Genomic DNA, 26047 nt, shown 5'->3' with positions numbered 1-26047 from the left:
AGGTATCATTCTTCGCTCTGATCTTAATGACCTGACCCAAGATCTGATTAATTTGAACACCCCCTTCAGGGAAATGTGCTTATTAAGTGTGTTACTAAGGTTTTCTTCTGTCAATATACATATTAAGTATATGTATTTATACGAGAAAGTCCAATGAATTGATTGACATTTGATGTACTGATGTATTAATTATTAAGTAAGTATTCTAATTTCTTGTGCCTTCCTGTAAATTTGTGTTAAATGTGTAAAGTTTTACTTTTTTTTAAAAACTGTATCACATTACAATAAATAAATAAATAAAAATAGACTACTGGCATACTGGCAGAGCCCACGAATTGGCTGAGCAGCTGTTACTGTCCATTAAAAGCCCATGTATACTAAGAATAGGAGTGTACAGATTCAATGCACGACATACATAATTATGAAACCGGGTTTAGAATAGATTGTAGGACCACATAAAAATATGAGTAAGTTGTGTGGAGTATGAATGAAAATTAGTTATAAAAATGTTTAGTTTTTCCTGGGGGACTAGGCCTCAAGGTTTGTAAAAATCTGCAGGAATGCAGTGTGTGTCTATGTAAGGTAATATGTTAAGTAGCATGGCTGCCAGGAATTGCTGATGATGAAGAAAGGAAGACTTTGCAGAATCCCTTGAAAGGCAAAAAGAACAGTTTTGTATGAGCTCTGCTATTATCCAGTGACCAAGTTGAAGAGTATATAAAGGCGCCTGCTTGTCATCAGTCTACAGGAGCTTGCAGCGGTTGCGGGGATAGAACAGACCGTTGAGAAGCAGATTTCTTTGATCCTGTCCTAATTTTCTGTAAAGATTAAAGTTTGTTATCCTTGCAAGATAGACTCCTGGCCTTAATTCTCTAGAGGGGTGCATTTACTCTGGGGTGAGCATGATCAGGGGTTAACCCAATATATTTAAGGGGTGCTCCTGTAAGATACTGTTCGCTTTCAGTGAGTGAAAGCTAGGCTGCAAATGAATGGGAGAAACCTGCATAAATGGAGAGGTCTTTTAGACAAAGGAATCCCAAGAATAACTTGGAAGAGATGCTTCCTGCAATTCCTGGAATGTTGGTTTGCCCAGTGAAGCCCTGCTGAAGCTCCGAATTCGCCTCGACCAGAGAAGCCCCGCTGAAGCTCCGAATTCGCCTCGACCAGAGAAGCCCTGCAAAGGATGACTTCTACCCTTGGGTTGGTGGCACCAATCGCCCACAACACAAACTCATCTCAAAATCATCTCGGAGCTGGCTGTACTTCCATTGCTGCTGCAGGAACAGATTGCCAGGAAGAGGAACACCAGAATAGAGTATCGTTTTTAAGTCGGACGCAAGCTCCAGGAAGGTCCTACTGACTCCCCCGAAGCAGGACTAACTAAGCCTGAGCCACCTCAACAGAGTGCTGGACGCCAGAAGCAAGGAAAGTCCACAAGGTATCCGAGAACCGAAGTGGTGCTGTTCGCGAGAAGCTGAAATCGTGACGTGCCACTGATCTGAAGTTTGCTCATTGCTGCCGCCGACCTTAAAGTCGTAGTGCAGGAGTCCCCAGACGTCCTCCCTCTTGTCCCCATGACTAACGCCCAGGAACAGTGTCTGCCATACTACAACTGTTACAGAAGCCAGCTGGAAGCAATTTCTTCAGACCTAAGGGACTGTAAATTAAGGGGTACTCCGCTCTTGTTGTGTAGCATGGCTAGCTCTCAGTTGAGGCTGGTCTTTGTTACCTTTTGCAGAGTTTCTTGCAGCTTTGGCCATCACAAGCCTCCCAGCTTGTGGCCCAACGGTGATTTCCTTTTCAACTAAAACTCTGTATAACATTGTGCAAGACTTTTTACTTACCTTCAAGAACAACTCCAGCTCCCCTAGACTTTGCTCATTTGACATTGGCTGTCCTGGCTCCCTGAAGACCTTGAACCTCAGACTGTTTTGATCTGTCTGTTCAAAGAGTCCCACATTCTTTACTTGTGTAGCTGGGAAAGGGTTAATCTACATTGCATTGGGGGGGGGGGGGGTTTAAAAAAGATTTTGAGAAGGAACAAGTTACTTACCTTAACTGTTGTTCTCCAGCATGGTTCTGGGATGGATTCACATGCTCATGAATATTCCCCGTCGTCAGGCTGGGAATCCTCGGTACAAGAAAAAACGGTTCCAGTTTAATTTCTAAACTGTCTTTCTACTATAAACGAATCACTGAGCTCTGGGTCATAATGCCCCAGCCAATGACTGCCCTCTACCTAAGCCCCTCCTCTGGCAGCCATCTTCAGATTTGGCAGCACGTAAAGTGGCAGTAGGACCAAGAGAAGAGCCGCAGAGGGGTAGGCGGGAGGGTTTGCATTTGAATCCATGCCAGACAATGCTGCAGAACAACAGTTACAAGTAAGTAACTTGTTCCGCCTCCAGCATTGGGTCTATGGATTCACATGCTCATGAATAAAGAATACATAGCAGTACACACATGCACAACCACGGGAAGTGGCAAGGCTCAACATTAAGCATCTCTTACCTCCTCACCGGGCTCACCATCAAGCAAGCAGGTTGTGCAGCACTGCTTGGCCGACTCTAGACTCCTCCCTGGAATCCCGGTCGACGGAGTAGAATCTCGTGAAGGTGTGCGTCAACCTCCACGTAGAAGCCCTGCAGATGTCCAGCAGGGGCACACCAGACAGGAACGCCGTAGTTGCAGCGATCGCTCTGGTCGACTGGTCTCTCGGACTGCCAGGCAACGGTTGGTTTGCCAACCGGTGACAATGGGTGATGTAGCCAGAGAGGCAACTGGATATGGAAGCCTTGGAAGAGGGCCTTTCCTTGGTTCAAAGGCCCAAAGTTTGTGACGTCTTCCGAAAACTCTTTGTGCGGTCCACGTAGAAATTCAGCACTCTAGCCACATCCAGCAAGTGCAAAGCATTCTCATGGGCGACAAAGGCGCCGAGAAGAATACAGGTAACACCAAGGGCTCGTTTAGATGAAAATCCGACGGCACTTTGGGCAGGGAGTGGTGCGTCCGTAGCACTACCCTAGTCTTGTGGAATGTTAAGTACAGTGGTTTTCAAGAGAGGGCCTGGACCTCTCCCACTCGTCGTGTGGAGGTGATGGCCACAAGAAACGGCGTTTTCAACGACAAGAATTTCAGCAGCGCCGAATGCATAGGCTCGAACGGTGTACCGATGAGCCTAGTCAGCACCACATTGAGCTCCCACGCCGGAGCCTTCACCGGCGGGAACAAACAGAAACGTCCTTTGATGAACTCCTTGACCAGGCTGTGTGGCGACGACGACCGTCCCAGAGTTCTGGTGTAGCGGGAGATAGCCGCCAGATGAACCTTGATGGAAGCATGAGCCAGCCCCGCTTTGGCCAGCGACAGCAAATACAGCAGCACCTGTGGAGCCGTAATCCGTAGAGGGTCGATCTTCTGTACATGGCACCAGACGGCAAACCTCTTCCACTTATGTCCGTAGCATTTCAGGGTAAACAAAGCCCTGGCCTTGTGAAGCACCTCCTTGCAGTCCGCCGGGATATCGTATCCTCCGAACTCTAGCGCTGCAGGAGCCATGCCTGCAAGTTCAGCGACCCTCGGTCGTGGTGCAGGATTGCGCCTCCTTCTCTGGTGAGAAGATCTACGGCCACCGGAAGCTTGACTGGAGGGGACGCCGACAAGTCCAGAAGGTCCGGGTACCATATCTGTCTCGGGCACGCCAGTGCAACGAGGATCATCCTGCACCGGGACAGTCTGAGTTGATTGACTAGTCGCAGAAGCAACGGAGGGAACGCATACAGAAACAGGCTATCCCAGGGGAATGAGAATGCGTCCCCCATGCTCCCCGGCTGGGGAAACCTTCTGGCGAACCTCCGGCACTTAACAGATCGATGTGGGGATTGCCCCATCATCGCAACAGAAGATCCACTTGGTCCTGCTGAAGCTCCACTCATGGCAAGAGCACAGCTCCCTGCTGAGGGAGTCGGTGATGGTGTTTTTTCACTCCTGCCAGATGAAACGGGATGAGAACCATCCCCTGGGCAACGGCCCAGTGCCATAGGTCCTGCGCCTCTCTGGAGAGCGCTGGGGATCTGATGCCCCCCCCCCCTCTGCTTCCGGATGTAGAACATCGTGGTGGTGTTGTCAATGAATGAAGCCCCGTATCACTGTGCCTTTGAGGGACGGAAGGAAAGACTTGAGGGCCCAAAACACTGCCCGTAGCTCCAGTACGTTGATATGCAACAACTTCTCCAGCAGCCACAGGCCTTTTGCGTGGAGAATGCCGGTGTGCACGCCCCATCCTTCTAGGGAAGCATCCGTCGTGACCGTCTCCTGATGAGGTGGGGTCTGGAAGTCTGCGCCCGCCGACAGAAGCGTGTGGACTCCACACCACTGTATCGCTCGATGGAGATCTTGTCCTCGAAGCTTCCCGATACCTGAATCCAACATGCATCGATGAACTTTTGCAGCAGGCGCATTCGTAGCCTGCACAGCCGAATGAGGTATATGCATGATGACATCATGCTGAGGAGGGACTTGCGATCTTCAGGCTCAACAGCCGTTGAACCTCGCCCAGGATGGCCGCTATCCTCTCCTCGGACAGAGACGCCAGGCACGACACTGTTCAGCCACGACCGCAGAAACAGCACGTCTTGCACCAAGCATGACTTTGCATAGTTCACCAAGAACCCCAGCTCCGTGAGCAGCTGGACGGTCTTCGCCTCGATTTCGCTCGGATGAGCCAGTCGTCCAAGTGAGGGTATACGTGGATTACTTGGAGACGCAGCTGTGCCGCCGCCGGAGCCAGGCACTTGGTGAAAACCCTTGGCGCTGACTTCAATCCGAACGGAATGGCCTTGAACTGGTAATGTTGCCCTTGAACCACGAAGCGCAGAAACTTGCGGTGTGCCTTGTGAATGGGGGTGTGAGAGTAGGCATCCTCCAAGTCCAGCGACGATAGGGAAACCCCCCTCTTCCAGCTGTCCTAGCACGTGCTGAAGAGTGACCATCCGAAACTTCTGGGATCGGATGTACTTGTTCAGATGGCGGAGGTCTAGGGTGGGCCTCCAAACACCTGTCTTCTTCTTGACGAGGAAGTGCAGAGTACATTCCAGAGCGCTGGAGCCTCTTTGGAACAAGCTCTATCGCGCCCTTCTTCAGCATGGATTGCACCTCCAGCAGAAGCTGAGGAACGTGGTTTTCCTGCCTGGCCACTGGTGGTATGCGCGGACACTTTTGTTAGAATTCCAGGGTGTGTCCGTGGGCCAGAGCATCCAGCACACAACGGTCGGTGGAGATGGACATCCACACCCTCACGAACTTCACCAGCCAGCCTCCCACTGGGGTGCGCAGGTGTGGGCCCCGACGTCACGGCCGGCTCAATCTTTTTTCACCGTGGAGGAGCGGCCTTGGGAACCTTGTCGACAACGGCAACCTCCTCTAGTCTTGCGGCGGCCCCTGTAGGCCTCCTGGGTCGAAGAGCAGGATGTGTGACGGTAGGACGAAGAACTTCTACACAATGCCTTTGGACGAGCCGTCTTGGTGTCTGCCTTGATGGCCTGAAGAGGCTCGTCCACAGTTTTGCCAGACAAATTGTCTTCGTCGAAGGGCATGTCCAATACCCTCAACTGCACATCCTGGCAAAAGTTAGTAGCCCTTAACCAACCTCAGCGACAAAGGCAAACGCTGTTGCCCATTTGACGGAACCCTGTGTAGGCAATGTCCGTGGCCACTGTGATGGCATGGTCCGATGCCACCTCCCCCTCCTGCAGGTTCTCCAACGCTTCTGCTCTTGTCATTGGGAAGGAAGTCCAGGAGGGGAGCGATTTGAAACCAGAGCTCCGTGTCGTAGCACACCACGATGGCGTTGGCAGCCTTGATGGTCGTCGCCGCTGATGTGATGAATCCTTGTCCCATGACATCCAACTTCTTCCCCTCGCTGTCTGGGGGGGAGGAGGTCGTTGACGCAGTAGAGCCAGAAGATTTCTTCCTTGCTGCCGCCGAGACTACCGATTCCGGGGAAGGCTGGGACCTCAAACACTTGGGAGTCCGCCACCATGTACTTCTTTTCGTAACGGTCCCTCTTCGCCTGGGCCGAGGGCGAGTCCTTCATAAGGGACAGCCCTTCATCTCAAATGTCATCCAACAGAAGGATTGACAGCACAGTCTTTCTCTTTGCCTTGCGGCAGTGGTAGAGGAAATTCTCCTTTTCCTCGGGGGTCAGCTGAAACAGGTCAGAGGCCTTAGAGATCATGGCACGGAACAAGCCTATCTCGTCGGGAGGTGAGGCTCTGGGCGGCGGAGATGGGAGGTCTCCTAATGCGCTGTCGTCTGTGCCCGTTCCTGTCGTCGCCGTGTCAGTATCCTCCCTTGGAGGAGGGGGGCGACTGGTGAAAAGGCGGTGGAGGGTGCACTTGATGGCCCCAGTGCCGCGGATCTTCCGTCGACAGAAGGGGCATCCTCGTCGAAATCTCCAAACACAAGGTGTCGAGTACTTTGAGAAAGTCCACCAAAATGTCAGCTGGGGGTTAAGGGGGCGGAAGTGGGAGCGATGGAGGTAGCGGTGTAGGGTTCTCCAATTCCTCCACAGCCTGCTCGTAGGACTTGGCCTCAACAAACTTCCTGTCCAAAATGGTCTTGAGAGTAGAAAGCTCCTCCTCAGAGGATATGTCTGTGCCCTGCAGGACTACCGTGCCCCCCACCCCCCCTTTCAACCAGGGGAGACGGTTTCCGGGAGATGATGGGCATCGCCTTCTCCGGTGTCTTCTCTATGGGCTGAAACGACAATTCCCTCTTGGCAGACGGGGAAACTCTCGCATTGGGGGCCGAACCCTGCCAAATCCGCATCCTTCGCTAGGGACGCCACCACTCCTTCAATGGAGGGCTTTGCTTGGTGAATCTGGACATGTACGACCTTGCTCGAGCTGGAGGCCTTCACTTTGGGGTGAGGGTCAGTGCCCCGCTCCCCCTTGGCCTTCTCCGCCTGGCCCATCCGGGGCTTCTCAAGAAGCTTGCCCGGGTGGTCCGACTTTCTCTTTGCCAAACCTGAGCGTTGGCTCATGGTTGAGGGTGCAGGAGACACTGAACTCGCCCTGTCTGCAGGAGAGCCCGTCGCAACCGGTGCCCGTGGACTTGCGGTGCTTATCCTTATGTTGGGCCCTCGTCGTCGGAGCACCCTCAAAGGTTTTGGAAGACAGCTCAGATTTCTTCTTGTGGCTGGGGGAGGCCTGCTGCCGGGACTCACCCGTAGCAGGGGCCTTGGCCTGAAGCCACTCGGAGAGACGCCTGCACCGATTCTTCACGGTGCTGTGGTTCAACTCCTTGCAAAACGCACAGTCTTCCTCCACGTGCGTTTGGTCCGAAAGCAGGCAATGGAGGCACAGGGAATGCCCATCGTCCAAGTAGATGTCCGTAGGCCTCATCCTGGGCAAATCCTGAACAGATGCGTAGTCTTCCTTCTCCACTGCCATGTCCAGGCCGAGTAGGCCTCGAAGAATCATCTGGAATCTGAACTTGACGAAATTCAGCCCTTGAGGGTCGTTGAAAAATCCGAAAACGGGTCCCCGTTAATCGGATGATGGGTCGATGGAGCTTGAGGCTCGGTTGACCGAAAAATAGAGAAACTCTGGAAAAAAAGCACAAAACGCAGTAAAAAGCACAAGAGATAATCACAAGGACTCCCCATTACTCGAACGTGCGGTAGAAATCTGAAGATGGCTGCCAGAGGAGGGGCTTAGGTAGAGGGCAGTCATTGGCTGGGGGCAGTATGACCCAGAGACCAGTGATTGGTTGTTAGGAGAATGACCGTTCAGAAGTGAAACTGATTTTTTCTTTTACGAGGATTCCCAGCCTGACGACGGGGAATACTCATGAGCATGTGAATCCATGCCAGACCCCATGCTGGAAAAAAGGACAGGACATCTTGGACAGGACCTCAAACGACAAAAAAAGCCATTTTTAGTATATGGTCCCTTGTAGTGCATTATTACAGCTGCCACAGCAACCTAGATCAATGCATCCAAAAATAGAGTAAAAAGTTACGACTGCCACCTGCCTGTTCAGGGGATGCGTGCAAAGTAACAATAGTGTCACTTTCAACAAAGTTAAGGGGATACAAAGTGTCTCCACAGCATTCACTGGAGGATGGCTTGTGATGCAATGGGTAAATAATATCAGTCACAAAAAGGAGGCGACTACTCCTGCACTGGGGGCACCCCAGTGAACCCAAAACATTGCAATAGGTCCCTAGCAGCATAGCACCTATGGTGGGAGTACTGCCATACGGAAGCATGAGGCTCAAATGACTAGGGAGAGAGATCTCGCCTTTGGTGGGTTCCTTTAACAGGGTTCGAGTGAATCCAAAACAAAAGTAGTTGCAGGAGCTGGGTGAGACGAAAAGGTCTCACTCATCTCTGGAATCAGAAAAATGTCCCAGAGGGTCCAGAGGAGTGATGGGAGGTTCAGGATAGAGAGGGAAAGATTTGCACAAGACAAATCTCTGTAACCTTAAGACAAAGCAGTCAAGTGAGTTCAAAAACGATACGAAAGAAGAGTACAAGACATCTCCAAAAGAGAGCGAAATATATAGAAATAAACACAAGTTGAGTGAAGACTGCCTATTCCCTTGCTCCAACAGTCAGAAAAATCTGAAGATAGCTTCTTGGGCAGGAACTAATGTTAGCCACCTTATTGGTAGGGGTGATATTAACCTAAATGAAGTGGATAGCCTCCAAAAGATGACTTTGTAGTTATAACAAAAAAAATAGCAAACTAGCCAGTAGGGAATTACTCTTAGCATATGAATCTACGAAAAGCCCAATAATGTAAAAGAGGGAAGTTTGAGGCAATTTGACTGTTTTAGCAGTGGGCTGGTTAGCAGTTTTAATTGGCAGTTTTAAGTATGACCACATCAGTACTGGCCAAATCAAAAGTCTCTTACCGCAGTCATATTGGATCAGTCGCAGGTCTGGAAACTGTGTCCTCATGTTGCAGAGGACTCTATGCAGGCTATGACAGCGTGGGGCCAGTTCATGGCGCAATGTCTCCTTGAATACTACTTGCTGCACAGTAAGTGATGGCGGAGGGTGGCAGGTGTGCACAGAGATTGTAGGCGCCTCCACGGGAGGCATGACGAAAATAAACCTAATTTGCCAAAGGAGAAATGAAAAATGTATTTACCTATATGTTTAAAAAAGTAACATCAGCAGATACAAGATTCCAAGCAAATGGCTTGACCTCAAGAAACTTGATTCATGCATTTTAAATAGTTTTAAAACATTTAAAAATAAACAATTCATTAAAAAGAAACTTTTGAAACAAGGGATTTAAAACTATCCTTGTTAGGCAGTATTGTCCGAAATGTGCTAATTTCCTTCTACCTTAGAGACCCCCAGCTCTTTTGCTGGACTTTTAATTTCTAACCTGGAGAGTGTGAGACCTTTTTCCCACTCTCTCATGTATTTTTCTGTTATTTGTACTCTATGTTTCTTTTGACTTTGGAGTCTGACAAACTCCATAGGCATCTTTGCATTGTGACACACAGCACCTTCAGTGCCGTGACACAGAGAAGTCTCTTAGATTTCACCAAGGTTTAAATACCTTCTCCTGGTGAAACTACTGTTTGCAAGAGCAGTGAAGTGAAATTGATTTTACTTACAATTCTACCTTTCTAGCCCCAGCACACACTCTCTTACCATAGGGTGCTGGAGGGGTTACTTAGTATCCCCTTTGTCTAGTTTCTCATGTTGCATTTTTATGTTACCCTTTCTACAATTAACGACTGGTGGCAGTGGTTTGCTTTTTACTACTATTGTGTGTTTTTACCACAGGCTGCGTTTGCTGCTGCATTAAGGCACCTATGGTGCCCATTTTGTCAAAATGGTCCAGGTCTTCTTTTTTTACCATTTCTTGTCAGAAAGGTCCTTCTTGAGATTTATTCTGCGTCCAGGTTTGGTCCCTTTGTTCATTTTGTCTTTGGCAGTATTCACGAGTGAAGCCCGCCTCTGGCTCCAGTATGTCTGGCAGGGGCAGGAAGTGAGGGAGATGCCGGAAACTCCCTGTGCTTAATCCCCTTGGTTACAGGAATGCACCCAAAGGTGAAAGGCTGGCTGGCTGTCCGGCAAGGACAGCCACCCTGCTGTGTGATTGACAGCTAGGCTGGATTGAATGGGAAAAACATGCATAAAAAGCAAGACTTTTGGCTTGGAAGGGAGAGTTGACCACTGGACGAAGGAATCCAAAATATAACTTGCAAGAGACGCCTGCTGCAACTCCTGGACCGTTTGTTTGCCCGGTGAAGCCCTGCTGCTGTGCTGAAAAACCAAATTAGTTTCGACTAGAGAGCCCTGCAAGGACGACTTCTCCCCTTGAGTTGGTGGGAGCAATCAACTCCAAAGTTAACTAATTTGGACATCCTCTCAAAGCTGGCTGTACTTCCACTGCTGCTGGAACCGAAGTGCCAGATAGAGGAACACCAAACTGAGTGGACTGCTTTTAAGTCGGACCCAAGCGCCAGGAAGATCCTCCGGACTTCCCTGAAGCAGGACTGACCAAGCCTGAGCCACCACAACAGAGTGCTGAACCCCAGATGCGAGGAAAGTCTGAAGTGGTATCCGAGAACCACAGTGTTGCTATTTGCTGTCAGACGAAAGGAGCTGAAACGCCAAAGTGCCACTGAATTGAAGTTTGCCCATTGCTGTCGCTGACCTTCCCACTGCAGTGCAGGAGTCCCCAGACATCATCCCTCTTGTCCCCACGACTGAGGCCCAGGAACTCCAGGTTCTGCAGAGCTGTACAGGAACAGAAGCCAGCTTGAACCATTTATTCTAACCAAAGGTACTGTAAAGTTTAAGAGAACTTACCTCCTGTGGTGTAGCCTTACTTCCTCTCAGTTGAGACTTGTCTTGGTTGACCTTGCAGAGTTGCTAGCATTTTTGCCCCTCACAAGCCTCCCAGTTTATGGCACTCCAAGTGAATCTTATTTCTAGAAATATTTCTAAAAACATTGTGCAGGACTTTTACTTACCTGAAAAGAAGATCTTCAGCTCCCCTAGACTTTGTTCAACTAACATTGGCTGTCCTGGCTCCCTTAGAGACTCTTCTTTCCTTTGACTCTGCGCCTTTACCTTTGCCCCAGGAAAGGGTTACATGTACTTGACATTGGAAGGTTCGAAAAGTACTTACCTGTTTATGAATTATTTGTTAACCTTTATTTTATTCCCCCATCTAATCTTTGCACGAAACTCAGTATTGCTCTAAATGTACCAGTGATAAATCCATGTCCAGAGTGTCCTAGCTATTTAAGTCACATGAGGGTGTAGGAAGTGTCTATGTGCCATCCCTAATGGGTATCATCTGATTTAGAGAAACAGTGTGTATTATAATGGTTACATGTGTTGCTCCATTCTGAAGAAGGATTATATAACTGACTGTTGAATAAATAAAAAAATGTTTAATCTAGAAACCTTGAGTGTTAGTGTTTATTTGAATAACTGTCACTGTGAAACTCTGTTACAACCCTACTGTTCACATTGACCCCTCTTGAGATTAGCCTGGCTGCTCAGTCACACTACCAACCTGTGTCCTGTGTAGTACAGACTTATACCAAAGGTCGGGTTGCTATTGCCAGGAGGTCAAGGTTGCTGTAGTGCACCCAAACGGTACTGCACACAATCTTGCCTAACAGTGCTAACCTGACAAAACCTAGCCCTAATTACAATAACATCATTATCAATGGTCACACCATACCAATTGCTAAAAGTATGAAAACCCGGGGCTTTTACCTTGATGCCAACACTAACCTCTCCAAACAAACCAACATGACCGTCTCAGCCTCTGCCTACACTGGCAAGCAAGTTAGGGCCAGTAGACCCTTCCTACTATCTAACACTTTCCTCGCTCTCGCCAGAGACCTCATACAGTCTAAATTGGACTATTGCAATAGCCTGTCCCTATGTGCTAACCAATCTATAATTAACAAACTACAGGTACTTCAAAATAATGCACTACGCGCAGCACTCAACATCCCCAGGCGAGAGCACATCTCCACTGCGAGGAAATCATGCAAATGGTTCTCCATACAACAAGAAATTGACTTGAAAACCATATGTCTTACATACAAGGCATTAAACCACCTAGCCCCACCGTATCTCACTAATAAATTTACCATGAAACCCGCCAACAGAACCACCAGATCCTCCAACACCTTATTCCTGACAGTGCAGAGTTTCACCTTAAAAGAGCCGGAGGTGCTAGTTTCACAGTGCCCACCTCCCAACTCTGGAACACCCTACCACTCAACATTAAAACTATTGAGTCCTTTCAGATCTTCAGGAAACACGTTATTAGTTGGCTTCTGAACAAAGAGTAGCACGTACCCCCGCCCTGAAATATTTGTGAACACTGTCACCTGCTTAACTATGCTTGTAAATTCTGTAAATTGTATAATGTAAATGTATATATCACACTATGTAACCGTCTTCTTTAAGCGCCCTTCTACCTCTGGGTTTGGAACGCTATATAAATAAATAAAACAAACAAAACAAACTTCTATCGCTGCAGCAAACTCAGAAATGGGTATTACTGTTGCTCGGGATACTTTTCAAGTGTCCTCTAGTGAGTGCTTGGAAACCCAACCCTTAGTCATAGGCAGTTTAACTCCTAGTTACACCCAAATCACTTTATTGAATGTGATTGAGCAGTCAGACAACACTCTCAGGAGGAGAGTAATGCGGTGATATAGAAGGCGCATACATGCACTAAAAATAAACACCTTACATAAGGTAATGCACTGGAAAAGACATCTACAGCTAAAGTCTTTACTGTTACATAATACATTTTCTAATTTTTAAAGAGTCTATATAAGAACCTTAACAACATTAGAACCAAAATGCTAACATATGTGCTAACATAGAAATTGATAGTTGGGTCTAGCCAAACACACATGGCAACGTAGGCAGACTTCAGGAGATCAGATGCTGGTGTGTAAGTACAGTTTACAACACTTACAGACCACAAAGTTGTAAACAAATATACTATTTTCCTGTGGCTTGCAACTGCGTACAATTACATGCTTTGCATGGGCTGCCATGTAATGATTGGTGCAGAATATTTTCTATTCAAACTAAAAAATCAGGGATCAAGAGGCATTGCTGTCATACTATCCCTCTTCTCTGTGTATAGCGATCTATTATCATACATGCATCGATGCAGCCAGATCTTTCGTTTTCCTGACATGATGGATGCATGTACCGAGTTATTTTGTTCGAATTCTTTACTCCCATGAAGGGTGGGTGTGTACACATTTGATTCTAAGGCGAAAAAAAAGAACAGGAATACTGATTTTAAGCAGATTCACAAGCCTCATAAGACATTCTTATGATCAGAAATTAGAAGTACACTTAGCTTCCTACTTCTGCAGTTGCTAACTTGGCTTCTCTTCTTTCAAGTGATGACACTGTAGACTCTCAATACTTCTCAGGAACTTAATCTATAGATAATTTACTCCTTAAAGTGTAAAAACCTATTTCCTATAAAGATTAAATGTCTCTGGTGGCTGGAGCTGCAAAAGCGTTTACCTGCTCTGACGATAATATGAATGAAAGGCAGTTTAAAATACTAAAAAGAATTCCAAACTACCTCACACTCAGCCTCAGCCAATCAATGCTGCTGCACAGAGCCTCCATCTTGCCCTGGGGAAAAGAAAGGTTTCCTGAAGGATACATTAGAGAAATACCACAGTCACTGTAACCCATGCCATTTCCACAAAGAACTGAACTCCTCTCTTAGTTACCTGTCCAAATCCTAGACAGCCCACCTCTCCATATAGTGTCTCACAAACATGAATAGTATGGGACCCTGACACATGCTTCATAAGACAGATTCTTTGTATAGACCTGCAAGGAGTAAATTGTGAAGGTGGTTGGTGAGCTGAAGGAACAGCTGCAAATAAATGCTTTAAAAAAACTTGTCCCACCTTGAAATATGCTCTTGCCTCACAATAGTGATGTTCAGAAGTGTATACAGAGCTCTTTGTGGCACCCTTGTAAATTGCCTCTAACATTGTCCCAGTGCTGAGTGAAGAATATGCATCTAGGTGTTAATGTTAACAATGTATCCTGCTGACAGAGAAACAAATAATAGTGTCTTTCTTAGCTATTTGGTTCTATTTAGGTAGTACAGCAGTAACCTTCAAACTTTAAGTGTATGAAGTGCTGCTGCCCACATATGACATGCATTACCCACCGTAATAGCATTTCTGATGATTTTATCTGCTTAGATTCACATGCTGTGATTATAGTCCGGCATCTAGTGGTAACCGCAGAGTATTGCATCTTGTCTTTCGAGGATCGAAAGGGGACGTCGACATGGGCGTGCCTGTAACACTATCCCTAAAGTGACGTGTAGTGTACCTAAAATCCCTCACGTGTCGAGGTCCCTTCGATTGTAATTTTTCTGCCGTGAGGGAGCCTTATGACTATCGTGAGCGAGTACAGAAAAGAGAGAATAGTAGTAAGATGTCTATGTTAATTTAATCCGAGCGGGGAGGAAGGGTGGGCGCATGTGAATCTAAGCAGATACAATCATCAGAAATGCTATTACAGTGAGTAATGCATGTCTTCTGATGCTTGTTAATTTGCTTAGAATCACATGCTGTGCATAGACTAGCTAGCAGTACCCGGAGTTGGAGGGGGGATGTAAGAAGGAACATTAGTGAAAATATGTCTTAGTACTGCTTGTCCCACCTGAGAATCAGACCTAGAATGAGTGTCTAGGCAATCGTGTTTTGTAAAGGTGTGCACAGAACTCCAGGTTGCCGCTTTGCAAATGTACTCTAGGGGAACATTTACAATGAATGCTATGGAAGCCCCAGTGCCCAGAGTAGAGTGTGCTCTAGGCTTGAAGGGCAGTTATCTCTTAGCAAGAGTATAGCAGATTGTGATGCAATTGACAATCCACTTTGGGGTGGCTGATTTAGAGACAGGAACTCCTGCTCTACCAGCTGCCACTGAAACGAAAAACTGGTTAGTCTTTCTTAGTGGTTTAGTTCTATCCAGGTAATACATGACTGCCCTTCGCACATCTAGTGTGTTTATGCTTCTCTCCGCCACGTTAGTGGGGTTCTGGAAGAAAGTTGACAATTCTATAGACTGGTTCACATGGAACTTGGAAATAAATGTGGGCGCAAATTGAGGAGGCGTGGGCAGAACCACCTTATCTCTGAAATGTAACAAAAGGGTCTAGAACTGAAAGGGCCTGTAGTTCACAGACTCTTCTTAGTCAAGTGACAGCCACTAGGAAGGCAGTCTTGTATGTAAGAGCTGTGAGACTCGCTTTATGCATAGGCTCAAAAGGAGACCCCATAAATCTAGTTAATTACAACGTACAGGTCCCATCCGGGAGCCGGGTTAGAAATGGGGAGATTAATCCCTTTAACCTCTTCCATGAATGCCTTAATAACTGGAATCTTCCACCACGCCACCTTTTGTTGGGATGTAGTGTAGGCTGAGAGTGCAGCTAAGTGAACCTTCAGGGAATTAAAAACCAGGCCCGAGTCTAGTGAGTGAGTCAGGTACAACACAATATGGGCAGGTGAGCAGTCAACGGGATTGAGGCTCTTGGAATTGCACCAGATGACGAAGCGCATCCATTTGCTGGAGTAGCAATGCCGGGTGTTAGGTTTTCTTGCTTCCCCTAGTATGTCCATGCATCTCTGAGGAAGTTGGAGGTGCCCAAACTCTATGACTTCAGGAGCCAGGCCGCTAAGTTCAGAGTTTGCGGGAATGGATGAAGTGTTTCCCCCTTGTCCTGAGAAGCATGTTGTATGGGCAAGGCAGTTTCATCGGAGGAGAGAGACATCCATCTCCATCAAATGGGAGAACTAGGGCTGGCTGGCCCACACATCTGGGCAACCAATATCATGGTGACTGGTTCCTGGTGCATCTTGTGCACAATCTTGTTTTATAGGGCTGTCGGGGGAGGAAGCGTAAACAAATTTCCCTGACCATGTTATGAAGAAGACCGATCCACTTGGATCAGTTCTGAGGGTACCTGGATGTCTTCATGTAGTCGCAATTTGTATTCTAAGGGCAGTGGGAAGTCTCTGCTGAGCACGTCCACCAGAAGATTGAGTTCTCCTGTAACGTGGTGGGATAACAGGAACATCTTGTGTTTGAGAGCCCACTTCCAAATGTTCTGGGACACTTTAGATAGCCCTGAAGAATGAGTTCCCCCTTGCTTGTTCAGGTAGTACATGGTTGTGGTGCTGTCTGTGGATCAGGGCGGTCTTCCCCTGCAAATGTGTCTGAAAGGCCTTCAGTGCTTTGAATACCACTAACAGCTCCAACAGGTTCATGTGGTTGGATGCTACTGCTGGGGATCAAACACTGTGCGCCTTCTGCTGAAGCAGGTGAGCCCCCACCCCGTGAGAGATGCGTCCGTCGTGAGAGTGGCCTCTACTGCGGGGGTGGTGAAGGTTTTCACCTTCAAGAGGTTTTCCCTTGACCACCACTGCAGAGAGAGAACGAGGGCTGCCAAGACAACCACTAGATCGTGCCATTGTCCATTGGCCCGATACCACTGGCTGTTGAGCCACTCTTGCATGGGGCGCATCCGCAAACGTGCGTGAGGAACCAAGTAAATGCAGGATCCATCATTCCTAACAGTCGCATGGCCTTGCGTACCGTCACCTCTCGACTGGCTACATATTGAGGGATCTGAAACAGCATTTTTTGTACCCTCTCATTGGAGGGGAAGACGAGGCTGTCCTCTGTCCGAGTTAAGGCCCTTAGGAACTGCTTGACTTGATTGTGGTCTAAGCAGGACTTCTCATTGATGGAGAATCCTAGACTGAATAAGAGGTCTATCGTCTTTTGGATATTCAACAGGCATGTTCCGTAGGAATCCCCTGTCATGTGCCAGACGTCTAGGTAAGTGTAAACTGGAATGGACTGCGTGCGCAGGTCTGCTGCTGTCACTGCCAGTACCTTTGTAAACACCCTTGAGGCTGAGGCAATGCTGAAGGGGAGGGCATTGAATTGGTAGTGCTTGTCCTCTATCATGAACCTTATGTATTTCCTGTGTGCCGGCAACATTGAAATATGAAAGTATGCATCTTTCATGTCCAATTTTGCCATGTAATCCCCCTGGGTTAACCGAGGAATTACCTCTTGCAGTATCACCACACGAAACTTTTGAGGTTTGACAAATGTGTTTGATGGGCATGAGTCTAGCACAGGGTGCATGGTGAGATCCTTTTTGGGTACAAAAAAGTACACCAAATATATACCCTTGTTTACCCGTAGAAGAGCGACGACTTCGATAGGATCTCGACCTCTTGCAGCAGGATCCTTAAGTGTTCTGGTGTTAGGCTTCTCGATCTCAGTGGTTTGAATCGAGGTTGTCGGCTGAACTCGATGCAGTACCCGTGGGCCACGGTCTTGAGAACCCAATTGTCTGTTGTAATCCCCTCCCATGCGTGCAGGAATTATGTTATACGTCCCCTGGCAGGGGAAGTGTGGGAGGGGTCCTGGATCTTAAAGTCATTTCTGACTGGTGGCCAGGGAGCTTCTGCAAGTGGAATTACGACCCTTTCCTTTCCCATGGCGTTGTCCCCTAGGAGGATACAGGGTAGTGGAGGTAGAACCCTGTCCTGAGGACCAGTTGTTCCCAGAACCATAATGGTTGTGGGCGGAGCGAGAGTAGGATTGCACATGAAAGGTGCAACAAGAACCTCTCCATCTCTGTAGAAAGGGTCTTTGAGTAATTTGGTACAAAGTCTTCACAGTCTCATGTTCCTTTTTTGCTGTTTCCAGCGCCTCATCAATGGCCTTGCCGAACAGGTTGGAGTCCTCCACCAGCTTGTTTATTAAGGACACCCGAGTCTCTGGCTTGAACGTAGAGTTCTTCAACCAGGTGTGACGTTTTAGAAATGTACCCTGGGCTAAAGTCCTTCCCGCTGTCTCAGCAGCGTCTAAAGTATTTTTGAGAATGTTGCAGTTTACCCGCTTACCCTCAGATACAATCGTAAGCAGGCGAGTATGCACCAGTTCAGGGACCTCCTGTAGGCCCTCCTGCAGCAGGTTCCATTGAACCTCAGAGTAGCTGGCTAACAGCGTGGTGTTATTGGCTTACGGGTGGAGTATGTTGCCGCAGTGGTGATTCTTTCTCCAGAGCGTACAATTTCTTACATTCTTTGTCAGGCGATGCCTCGCCTGTGGATAAGCGGACACCTGCCCTCTTCCTTGTCGCTGTGACAACCAGAGAATCCGGAGTGGCATGCCCCCTAATGTAGAGGGGGTCAGTAGGGGAGGGGCGAAAAAGCTTTTCCACCCATGGATTAACTGTCCTGGTTTGTGAGGGCATTAATAATGAAGGAGCAATGTGTCTTTTAAAAAAAGTAATGGGATAGCCTGATTGGAACGAGGCCGCTACTTTAAAATGTCTTCATCAAAATCTGAATCTGGCACTGCCTCCTGTGTGGCAATTTGGAAGTGTTCAGCTGCTTGCTTTAAGACAGCGCGATGCCGGACGTAATGGTGGGGAGGGGGTTGGGGGAGTCCATACATAAGGTGTCAGGGTCCGGGGTAGGGGGACGCTCAAGGTGGGTCATTCACTGGCGGGTCGGTCCCCAACCCCTGTGTGTGATCAGTAGGATCATCATCTTGTAGGTATGGGTCAATAGGAACAAAGATTGTATGCAGTACCCTTTGGGAACACAACAACCCTGACTAGAGGTAATAGGAAACCCAACCTTTGGTATAAGCTTGTACTACACAGTTTTGGTAGCGTGTTGAGCAGCCCGGCTTATCTCAAGAGGGGTCAATGTGAGCTGTAGGGGAGTTGCACAGAGATTCGCAGTGACAAGTATTCAAATAAACTCTTACACAGAAGGTTTCTTGAATAAACAATTATTAATTTATCAGTCAGTTAGAGTAAGCCTACTTCAAAAGGGAGCAATATAATAGTAACACTCAAATATAATTCACAAAATACACACTCTTAACATTTCTAAATCAGTAAGTAACCTTTTAGGATGGCCCACAGACACAACCTACCCACTCAGGTGACTTCAATGCTAGGGTGCTGGGGACATTAATACATCACTGTTGCATTTAGAGTCATTTAAGAGTAAGTCAAGGGAAAAAGGTTATTAGAATATACAAGAGACCACAAATCTTAAGCAGGCAAATACTTGCAGATCCCCAATAAGAGTCATTCAGTAGAACAGGCTAAGCCAAAGTCAATGGGCAAAAGTCTAGAAGTGCTGAAGAAGTAAGAAAAAGTCTTTGCAGAATGTTTTAGAAGTCTTTGAAGATAAAGAAGAATCAATGTTGGGCCACAAGCCGTTAGACTTGTGAGTAGTAGAAGATGCAAGCAACTCTACAGCAAGAGGTAGGTTCTCTCAGACCTACAGTACCGTTGTAGGAACTGAGTGATTTATCCGCGGCAAAATTTCCTGGGACAGAAATAACTGCATTTAAAAAGGTCAGTTTATTTTTTTTTTTCCGGGTCAGCTGCGGGGGTGTGCCCCACAACCCCAACTCACTATACTGTAAAGTATGGTGAGCAGGGTGTTGCAGGGGACAGTTCCACAGCCCCTACCCGCAGCATTATTTTTTAACCAACCCCACCAAAACATAGATACCACTAAAGGTTTGAACTTTTAGTAGTTAGAACTTTTTTTTGGTGGGGTCAGTAATTATAACTCTAATTTCGTCATATACCCCGTTGTATTGAAAGAAAAGTGCAGCAGATGACTTCTGCAGATCTCACTGTTCCTGGGCCTTAGTCGTGGGGACAAGAGGGAGGACTTCTGGGTACTCATGCTGCACTGCAAAGGGACGGTCAACGCTCGCAACCAGCAATTTTCCAACAAGTGTCTGTTCGGTGTTTCAGCTCCTCGCGTCTACCGCAAATAGCAACACTGCGGTTCCTGGCTGTCGAAATGGACTTTCCTTGCTTCTGGGGTCCCGCATTCTGTTGAGGGGGCTCAGGCTTGGTTAGTCCAGCTTCCTGGGAGTCCGTATGATCTTCCTGGAGCTCTTGGCCAGCTTAAAAGCAACGCACATAATCTGGTGTCCCTCTCCGTGGTATTTCAGTTTCCAACAGCAACTCTGTGGAAGGTCAACCAGCTCAGAGAGAATGTCCAGGTGGCTTACTCTGGAGTTGATTGGTCCTATCAACTCAAGGGGAGTAGTCGGCCTTGCAAGGGGTTCTCTTGTCGATACAAATGTGGAGTTTCAGCACAGCAGCAGGGCTTCACCGGGCAAACCAAGGGTCCAGGAGTTGCAGCAGGCGTCCTCTTCAAGTTCTTCTTCGGTTCCTTCGTCCAGTGGTCGACTCTGCCTTCCAAGCCAAAAGCCTCGCCTTTTATTCAGTTCTCTCCCATTCATTCCAGCCTAGCTGTCAGTCACCCAGCAGGGTGGCTGTCCTTGCCAGACAGTCAGCCGGCCAATCACTACAGGCTGAATTTGGGTCTCCTAGGAGACTAATCACAGGGAGTTTGGGGCACCTCCCTCACTTCCTGCCTACCCCAGACACCCTGGAGCAGCAGGTTTCACTCATTAATCCCGCCAAAAGCAAAATGAACAAAGGGACCAAACCTGGTTTGGCGCGCAGAGTAAATCTCAAGAAGGACCTTTCCACAAAGAAATGGCGAAAAAAGAAGACCGGGCAATTTTGACAAAAAAAGCCACCCTTGGGTGCCTTACTGCAGCCGCGAGCGCAGCCCGCAGTAAATGCGCACCATGGTAGTTAAAATGAAACCACTGCCACCAGCCTTTCAGTGAGGAAAGGGTAACATTAAAAATGTTACATGAGAAGCTAGACAAAGGGGATACTATGTAACCCATGCAACACCCTATTGTAAAATAGTGTGTGCTGGGTCTAGAAAGTTACAAATATAAGTAAAGTCAATTTCACTTTACTGCTCTGGAAAACAGTAGTTAATCCTAGAGAAAGTATTTAAACCTTGGGAAATCTGAAAGACTTCCCTTTGCCACTGCACTGAAGTTGCTGTGTGACACAATGTAAAAGATGATTCCTATGGAGTTTGTCAGGCACCATAACCAAAAGAAACAAAGTTCAGAAATCACATTAAAATACATCATAGAGTGGGGAAAAAAAGGTATTGCTCGCTACAGGTAAAAAAAAATCAAGTCCTCAAAATCCAGCAAAGTTGCTGGGGGTCTCTAAAGTGGAGGGAATTAGCACATGTCTGAGAATTCTCACTAACACTCTTAATGATGATCTTTCTCCTTAGAACATCAAGATTTCTCACCTAGGATAGAGGACTCCCAGAGTAATCTTTCCGCTCTTCCTGGCGTTTCGACGAGTCCTTCTACGCATCCCTAGACTAGTCCTTTTGTTTCACCATAGAAACGATCTTGGCGATACTTTCACTAATGTTCGGCGTTGCAGGGAGGTGTTTGGGTGTGTAGGCACGTGCGGCGTAGATCGACGCAACCGGGGCCTTGAGCAGGGTCCGTGCTCTTTTCTGAGGCGCCTCGACGTCTGCGTGGCTTTTGGTGCTGGCCCCCTTACTCTTAGACTGCCCTGACGCATAATGCTGTCGTGGTTGCGGGGAGGGCTGCCGATCACGCGAATCGGTGTGTGCCACCGAAATAGCCAACGTACCTGTAGGTGCCTTGGAACCATTCGACTGACCCATCGAGGCGGAACCAGGGGTTTTGTACATGAGTTTCGCGTCGTCCCTGTCGCTGGGATGTATATTTCCCATAGCAGGACTTTCGTTGTGGGGCCGGATGTCGTGGAGCAAGAGCGCTCAGATGTAAGGTCAATGGTGTCCGAAGTGGAGCCTTGGTTGTCGCTCATCTCATCACACTCGGCAGCTGCGGTGGCGGGGGAGCTACCCTCGGCCTGCGACATAGCGTAGGCTGCCCACCGCTTTACTCAATACTCCGTAATAGTGTTAGGACGTAGGAGCTTACAGGCCTCAAAGGACATCTCGTAGTGACTGACGGGAAGACACTTATTGCACCAACAGTGCTGGTCTTTCCACGGGAATTTTCCCTTACAGGAAAGGCAAAATCTAAATTGTGTCCTGTCCATAGCTCAGGGATTTAAAAGCGACGACAGAACCAAAGGGACAAAGAGAGGGGAGAAGGAAAGACATACTTGAAAAGAACAAAAACCCCCAAACCCCACTCTCCCTACTCTATAGAGCGTCTAGAAGACCCGGCCACACAGTCGGCAGCTCCGACCGGAGCACCAGCTGTCGAAGTTCTGTTCTTAGCTGTCTTCGACGGTGGTTCAGCAATCAACCGCCAAAAAGGGGATGATCATATAAATGCGATCTGAGGTCGGGAAATATAACAATAGTGCCATTTGGTAAGAGCTCCGCATAAGGCGGCTAGCTAGATAGGTGGAAAAAAAACAATCTGAGGGACCTCGATGCGTGAGGGATTTTGGGTACACTACACAGTGTTACAGGTGACGTGTTGACGTCCCATTTCGATCCTCGAAAGACAATATGCAATACTCTGCGGTTACCACTAGATGTCAGACTATATGCACAACATGGGATTCTAAGCAGATTAACAAGCATCAGAAATATAGGTTTTGGAAGATCACTGGCAATTCAATAGATTGGTTTACATGGAATTTAGAAATGTAGTTTGGAGAAAATTGTGGGTGTGCTAGAACCACCTTATTTTTGCATGTTGAAACAAACGATTAACAGACTTAAAGTGCATGTAATTGACGTATTCTTCTGACTCAGGAGACAGAAATGAGGAAGGCACTTTTTCATGAAAGTTCCTTAAAAGGTACTTCATGCATTGGTACAAAGACACATTAACTTACAAAGGACTGTATCGAGATCCCATCGTGGTGAATGGTGTGCCACTGTTGGGTAAATGAGTTTTACAGCTTCCATTAACGCCTTTAACACAGGTATTCACCACAATATTTTGTTTGAGAGGTGAGTTATGCTGCCAGTGAAGCTAAGCGCACTTTGATGGGATTGTAGACTGAAACCAGGGTTTAGCGATAAAAACGGACGCGTCAACAGGGCTGTTTGTTAACAATTAGTGGGGCTGATCTGCTTTTGGTTACACCAGATAACATAGTGCTTCCATTTATTGAAGTAGCAGTGTCTGGCATTTGGTTTTCTTGCCTCCTGTATGATGTGCAAGCATTGTGTGGGTGTTAGGGAAGATTTGGTGCGGTACCCTTTGGGTGCATTACAACAACCTTGACCTCCTGGCAATAGGAACCCAACCTTTGGTATACGTCTGTACTACACAGGTTGGTAGTGGGGCTAAGCAGCCAGGCTTATCTCAAGAGGGGTCAATGTGAGCAGTAGGGTGGTTACACAGAAATTCACAGTGACAAGCATCCAAATAAACTCTTACACACAAGGTTTCTTGATTAAACAATTATTAATTTAACTGTCAGTTTGAATAAGCTTTCTTCAGAAGGGGCAATATAATAGTAACACAAAATACACTCCAGAATACACACTCTTAGTTTCTCTAAATCAGCAAGTACCCATTTGGGATGGCACACAGACACTTTTTACACCATCGGATGACTTAAATAGCTAGGACATTGTGGACATTAATATATCACTGGTACATTTAGAGCAGTACGGAGGTTGTTGTTAACGTAAAGAGGTTTAAGAAAAAGACAAGATGTGTCACAAATATTCTTAAGCAGATGAGTACTTTTGAACCCCCAAATGCAAAGTAAGTTAACCCTTTATGGAAGGAAGGTAGAAACATACAACCAAAGGAGAGGAGTCATTCAGGGGGCCAGGCTGTTAGGGAGAATTCTCATAAATGTGCTAATTCCCTTCACCTTAGAGACCCCCAGCAACTTTGCTGGATTTTGTGGGCTTGATTTTTTTTACCTGGAGAGTGTGAGCCTTTTTTCCCACTCTCTCATGTATTTTGATTTGTTTTTTACTCTGGTGTTCTTAGATTATGGGTTTTTTAGATACACTCCATAGGCATCATCTTTTCATGTGTGTTACACAGCACCCTCAGTGCAGTGACACAGGGAAGCTTTTTAAGCTGTCCCAAGGTTTAAATACCGTCTCTGGGATGCACTAATGTTTCCCAGAGAATGTAATGTTAAATAGACTCTACTAGTCTTTAAATTCCTAGACCCAGCACACCCTATCTTATAGTATGCAGTGTCTAGATACTCATGTAGCAGTCAAATGCTACCATTTCCTATCGAAATGGCTGGTGGCAGTGGTTTTACAACGAACTACCATGATTTTTCCCGACCTTGAACAACGGTAGCTAAAATTTGTGGGAGCCATGTTTTTCAAGATGGCACCTAAGCCCCCTTTGTTTAAACAGGTCTCGGTCGTCTTTTTTGCCATTTCTTTTTGGAAAGGTCCTTCTTGTGTTTGTCTCTGCGCGACAGACTAGGTTTGGTCCCTTTGTTTCTACGCCTTTGGCGGGCTTCAGGACTGAAGACCACCTCTGACGCCCGAGTGTCTGGCGTGGGCCGGAAGTGAGGGAGGTGCCCGAAACTCCCTGTGCTTAGTCTCCTAGGAGACCCAAATACACTCTGGCGTGATTGGCTGGCTGACTGACTGGCAAGAACAGCCACCCTGCTGGGTGAGTGGCAGCTAGGCTGGAATGAATGAAATGGAGAAAACTATTTAAAAGGTGAGTCTCTTGGACTGAAAGGCAGAGACAACAACCACTGGAACGAAAGGACCGAAGACGAGCTGGAAGAGGACCGCTGCTGCAACTACTGGACCATTGGTTTGCCCGGTGGAGCCCTGCTGCAGGACCGAATCGCCAAATAAATCTCGACAGAGAAAACCCTTCAAGGACGACTTTGAGTTGATGGGACCAATCAACTCGTAAGCCACCTGGATACCATTTCTCAGAGCTGGTTAGGATTAACTAGCGGGAAGGACACCAGCTTGTGTGCTTGAAGAACAGCAACCGAAGATTTGCCAACTTTGTGACCCGTCCCCGTGCAGTGCAGGAGTCTCCCGATGTCCTCCCTCTTGTCCACACGACTTAGGCTCAGGAACAGCGAGATCTGCAGGAACTGCCAGGAACAGAAGTCTTCAGCTGCATCTTTTTCTTCAATATAAGGTACTGTGAAAACCCGACCGAGAGAACTTAACTCTCACCGCAAAAGTGGAACTTTGCCAACTTGCAGGCCTAGTCAGCTTGTGACCCGACATATGAACCTTTCTTCTGTGAATTACTTCTAAAAACCGTGGCAAAGACTTTTACGTTTCAAATACCAGAACTGTATTTACTTATACAAGACACAAGCCCATTGACTTTGGCCTACATATTGCACTGAATCAACTCCTCTGGTGAACTATTGGCACTCTTTTAGAGTAACTGTAATATTTGTTTTTATTAATTTATGCCTTTTTGCTCCTACTTTAATGCTATTTTGCTCCTACTTCAAGGGAGATCAACTGCTTAGTAATCAGTATTGTAGTATAATTTGTGTGTGATATTGGTTGCCTCATTTAGTGAATGCTTTATAAATGATTGTGTAATAATTAAGAAGTGTTTTACCAAGAAACCTTGAGTATAAGTGTCTATCTCAAATACTTGTCATTGTAGACCTTTGTTTAACACCCTTACAAACTCACATTCCCTCTTGAGATAAGCCTGGCTGCTCAGCTCGCTACCAAAAACTGTGTGGTACAGACTTATACCAAAGGTTGGTTTTGCTTACACCTGTAGTCATAGTTGTGTGTAGTGGTCCCGTAGGGTACTGCATACAAACGTTGTCTAACACAGGCCAGCCAATGTCAATTGGGCAAAAGTCTAGGTGAGCTGAAGCACTTCTTGTAGGTAAGTAAAAGTCTTGTACAATGTTTTAGAAGTCTTTGTTTAAAAAGTAGAATCAAGTAGGGCCACAAGCTGGGAGGCTTGTGAGATGTAGAAGATGCAAGCAACTCCACATGAGAAACCAAGACAGGTCTCAACTGAGAACAAGTAAGGCTACAAGACAAGAGGTAAGTTCTCTTAAGAATGTACAGTACCTTTGGTTAGAAGAAATGGTTCCAGCTGGCTTCTGTTCCTGTGTGGCTCTGCAAATCTTTTTATTCCTGTGC

General features: G+C 47.1%; 1 protein-coding gene across 2 annotated transcripts in view; it reads right to left on the bottom strand.

Annotated features, from left to right (window-relative positions):
• The window catches only part of SRCAP (Snf2 related CREBBP activator protein), a 2075623-nt gene that overhangs the window by 533575 nt on the left and 1516001 nt on the right, over nt 1-26047 (bottom strand). For both annotated transcript variants that reach the window (XM_069651627.1, XM_069651629.1), the window contains one exon: nt 8918-9120. In XM_069651627.1, coding sequence (XP_069507728.1) covers nt 8918-9120 — 203 coding nt within the window. The remainder of the gene's footprint in view (nt 1-8917; nt 9121-26047) is intronic.

Source organism: Ambystoma mexicanum, chromosome 3p, assembly GCF_040938575.1.
Source record: "Ambystoma mexicanum isolate Mex_15411 chromosome 3p, UKY_AmexF1_1, whole genome shotgun sequence".
NCBI lineage: Eukaryota > Metazoa > Chordata > Amphibia > Caudata > Ambystomatidae > Ambystoma > Ambystoma mexicanum.
The sequence above is the reverse complement of the archived record's forward strand: the minus strand, read 5'-3'. Positions and strand labels throughout refer to the sequence as shown.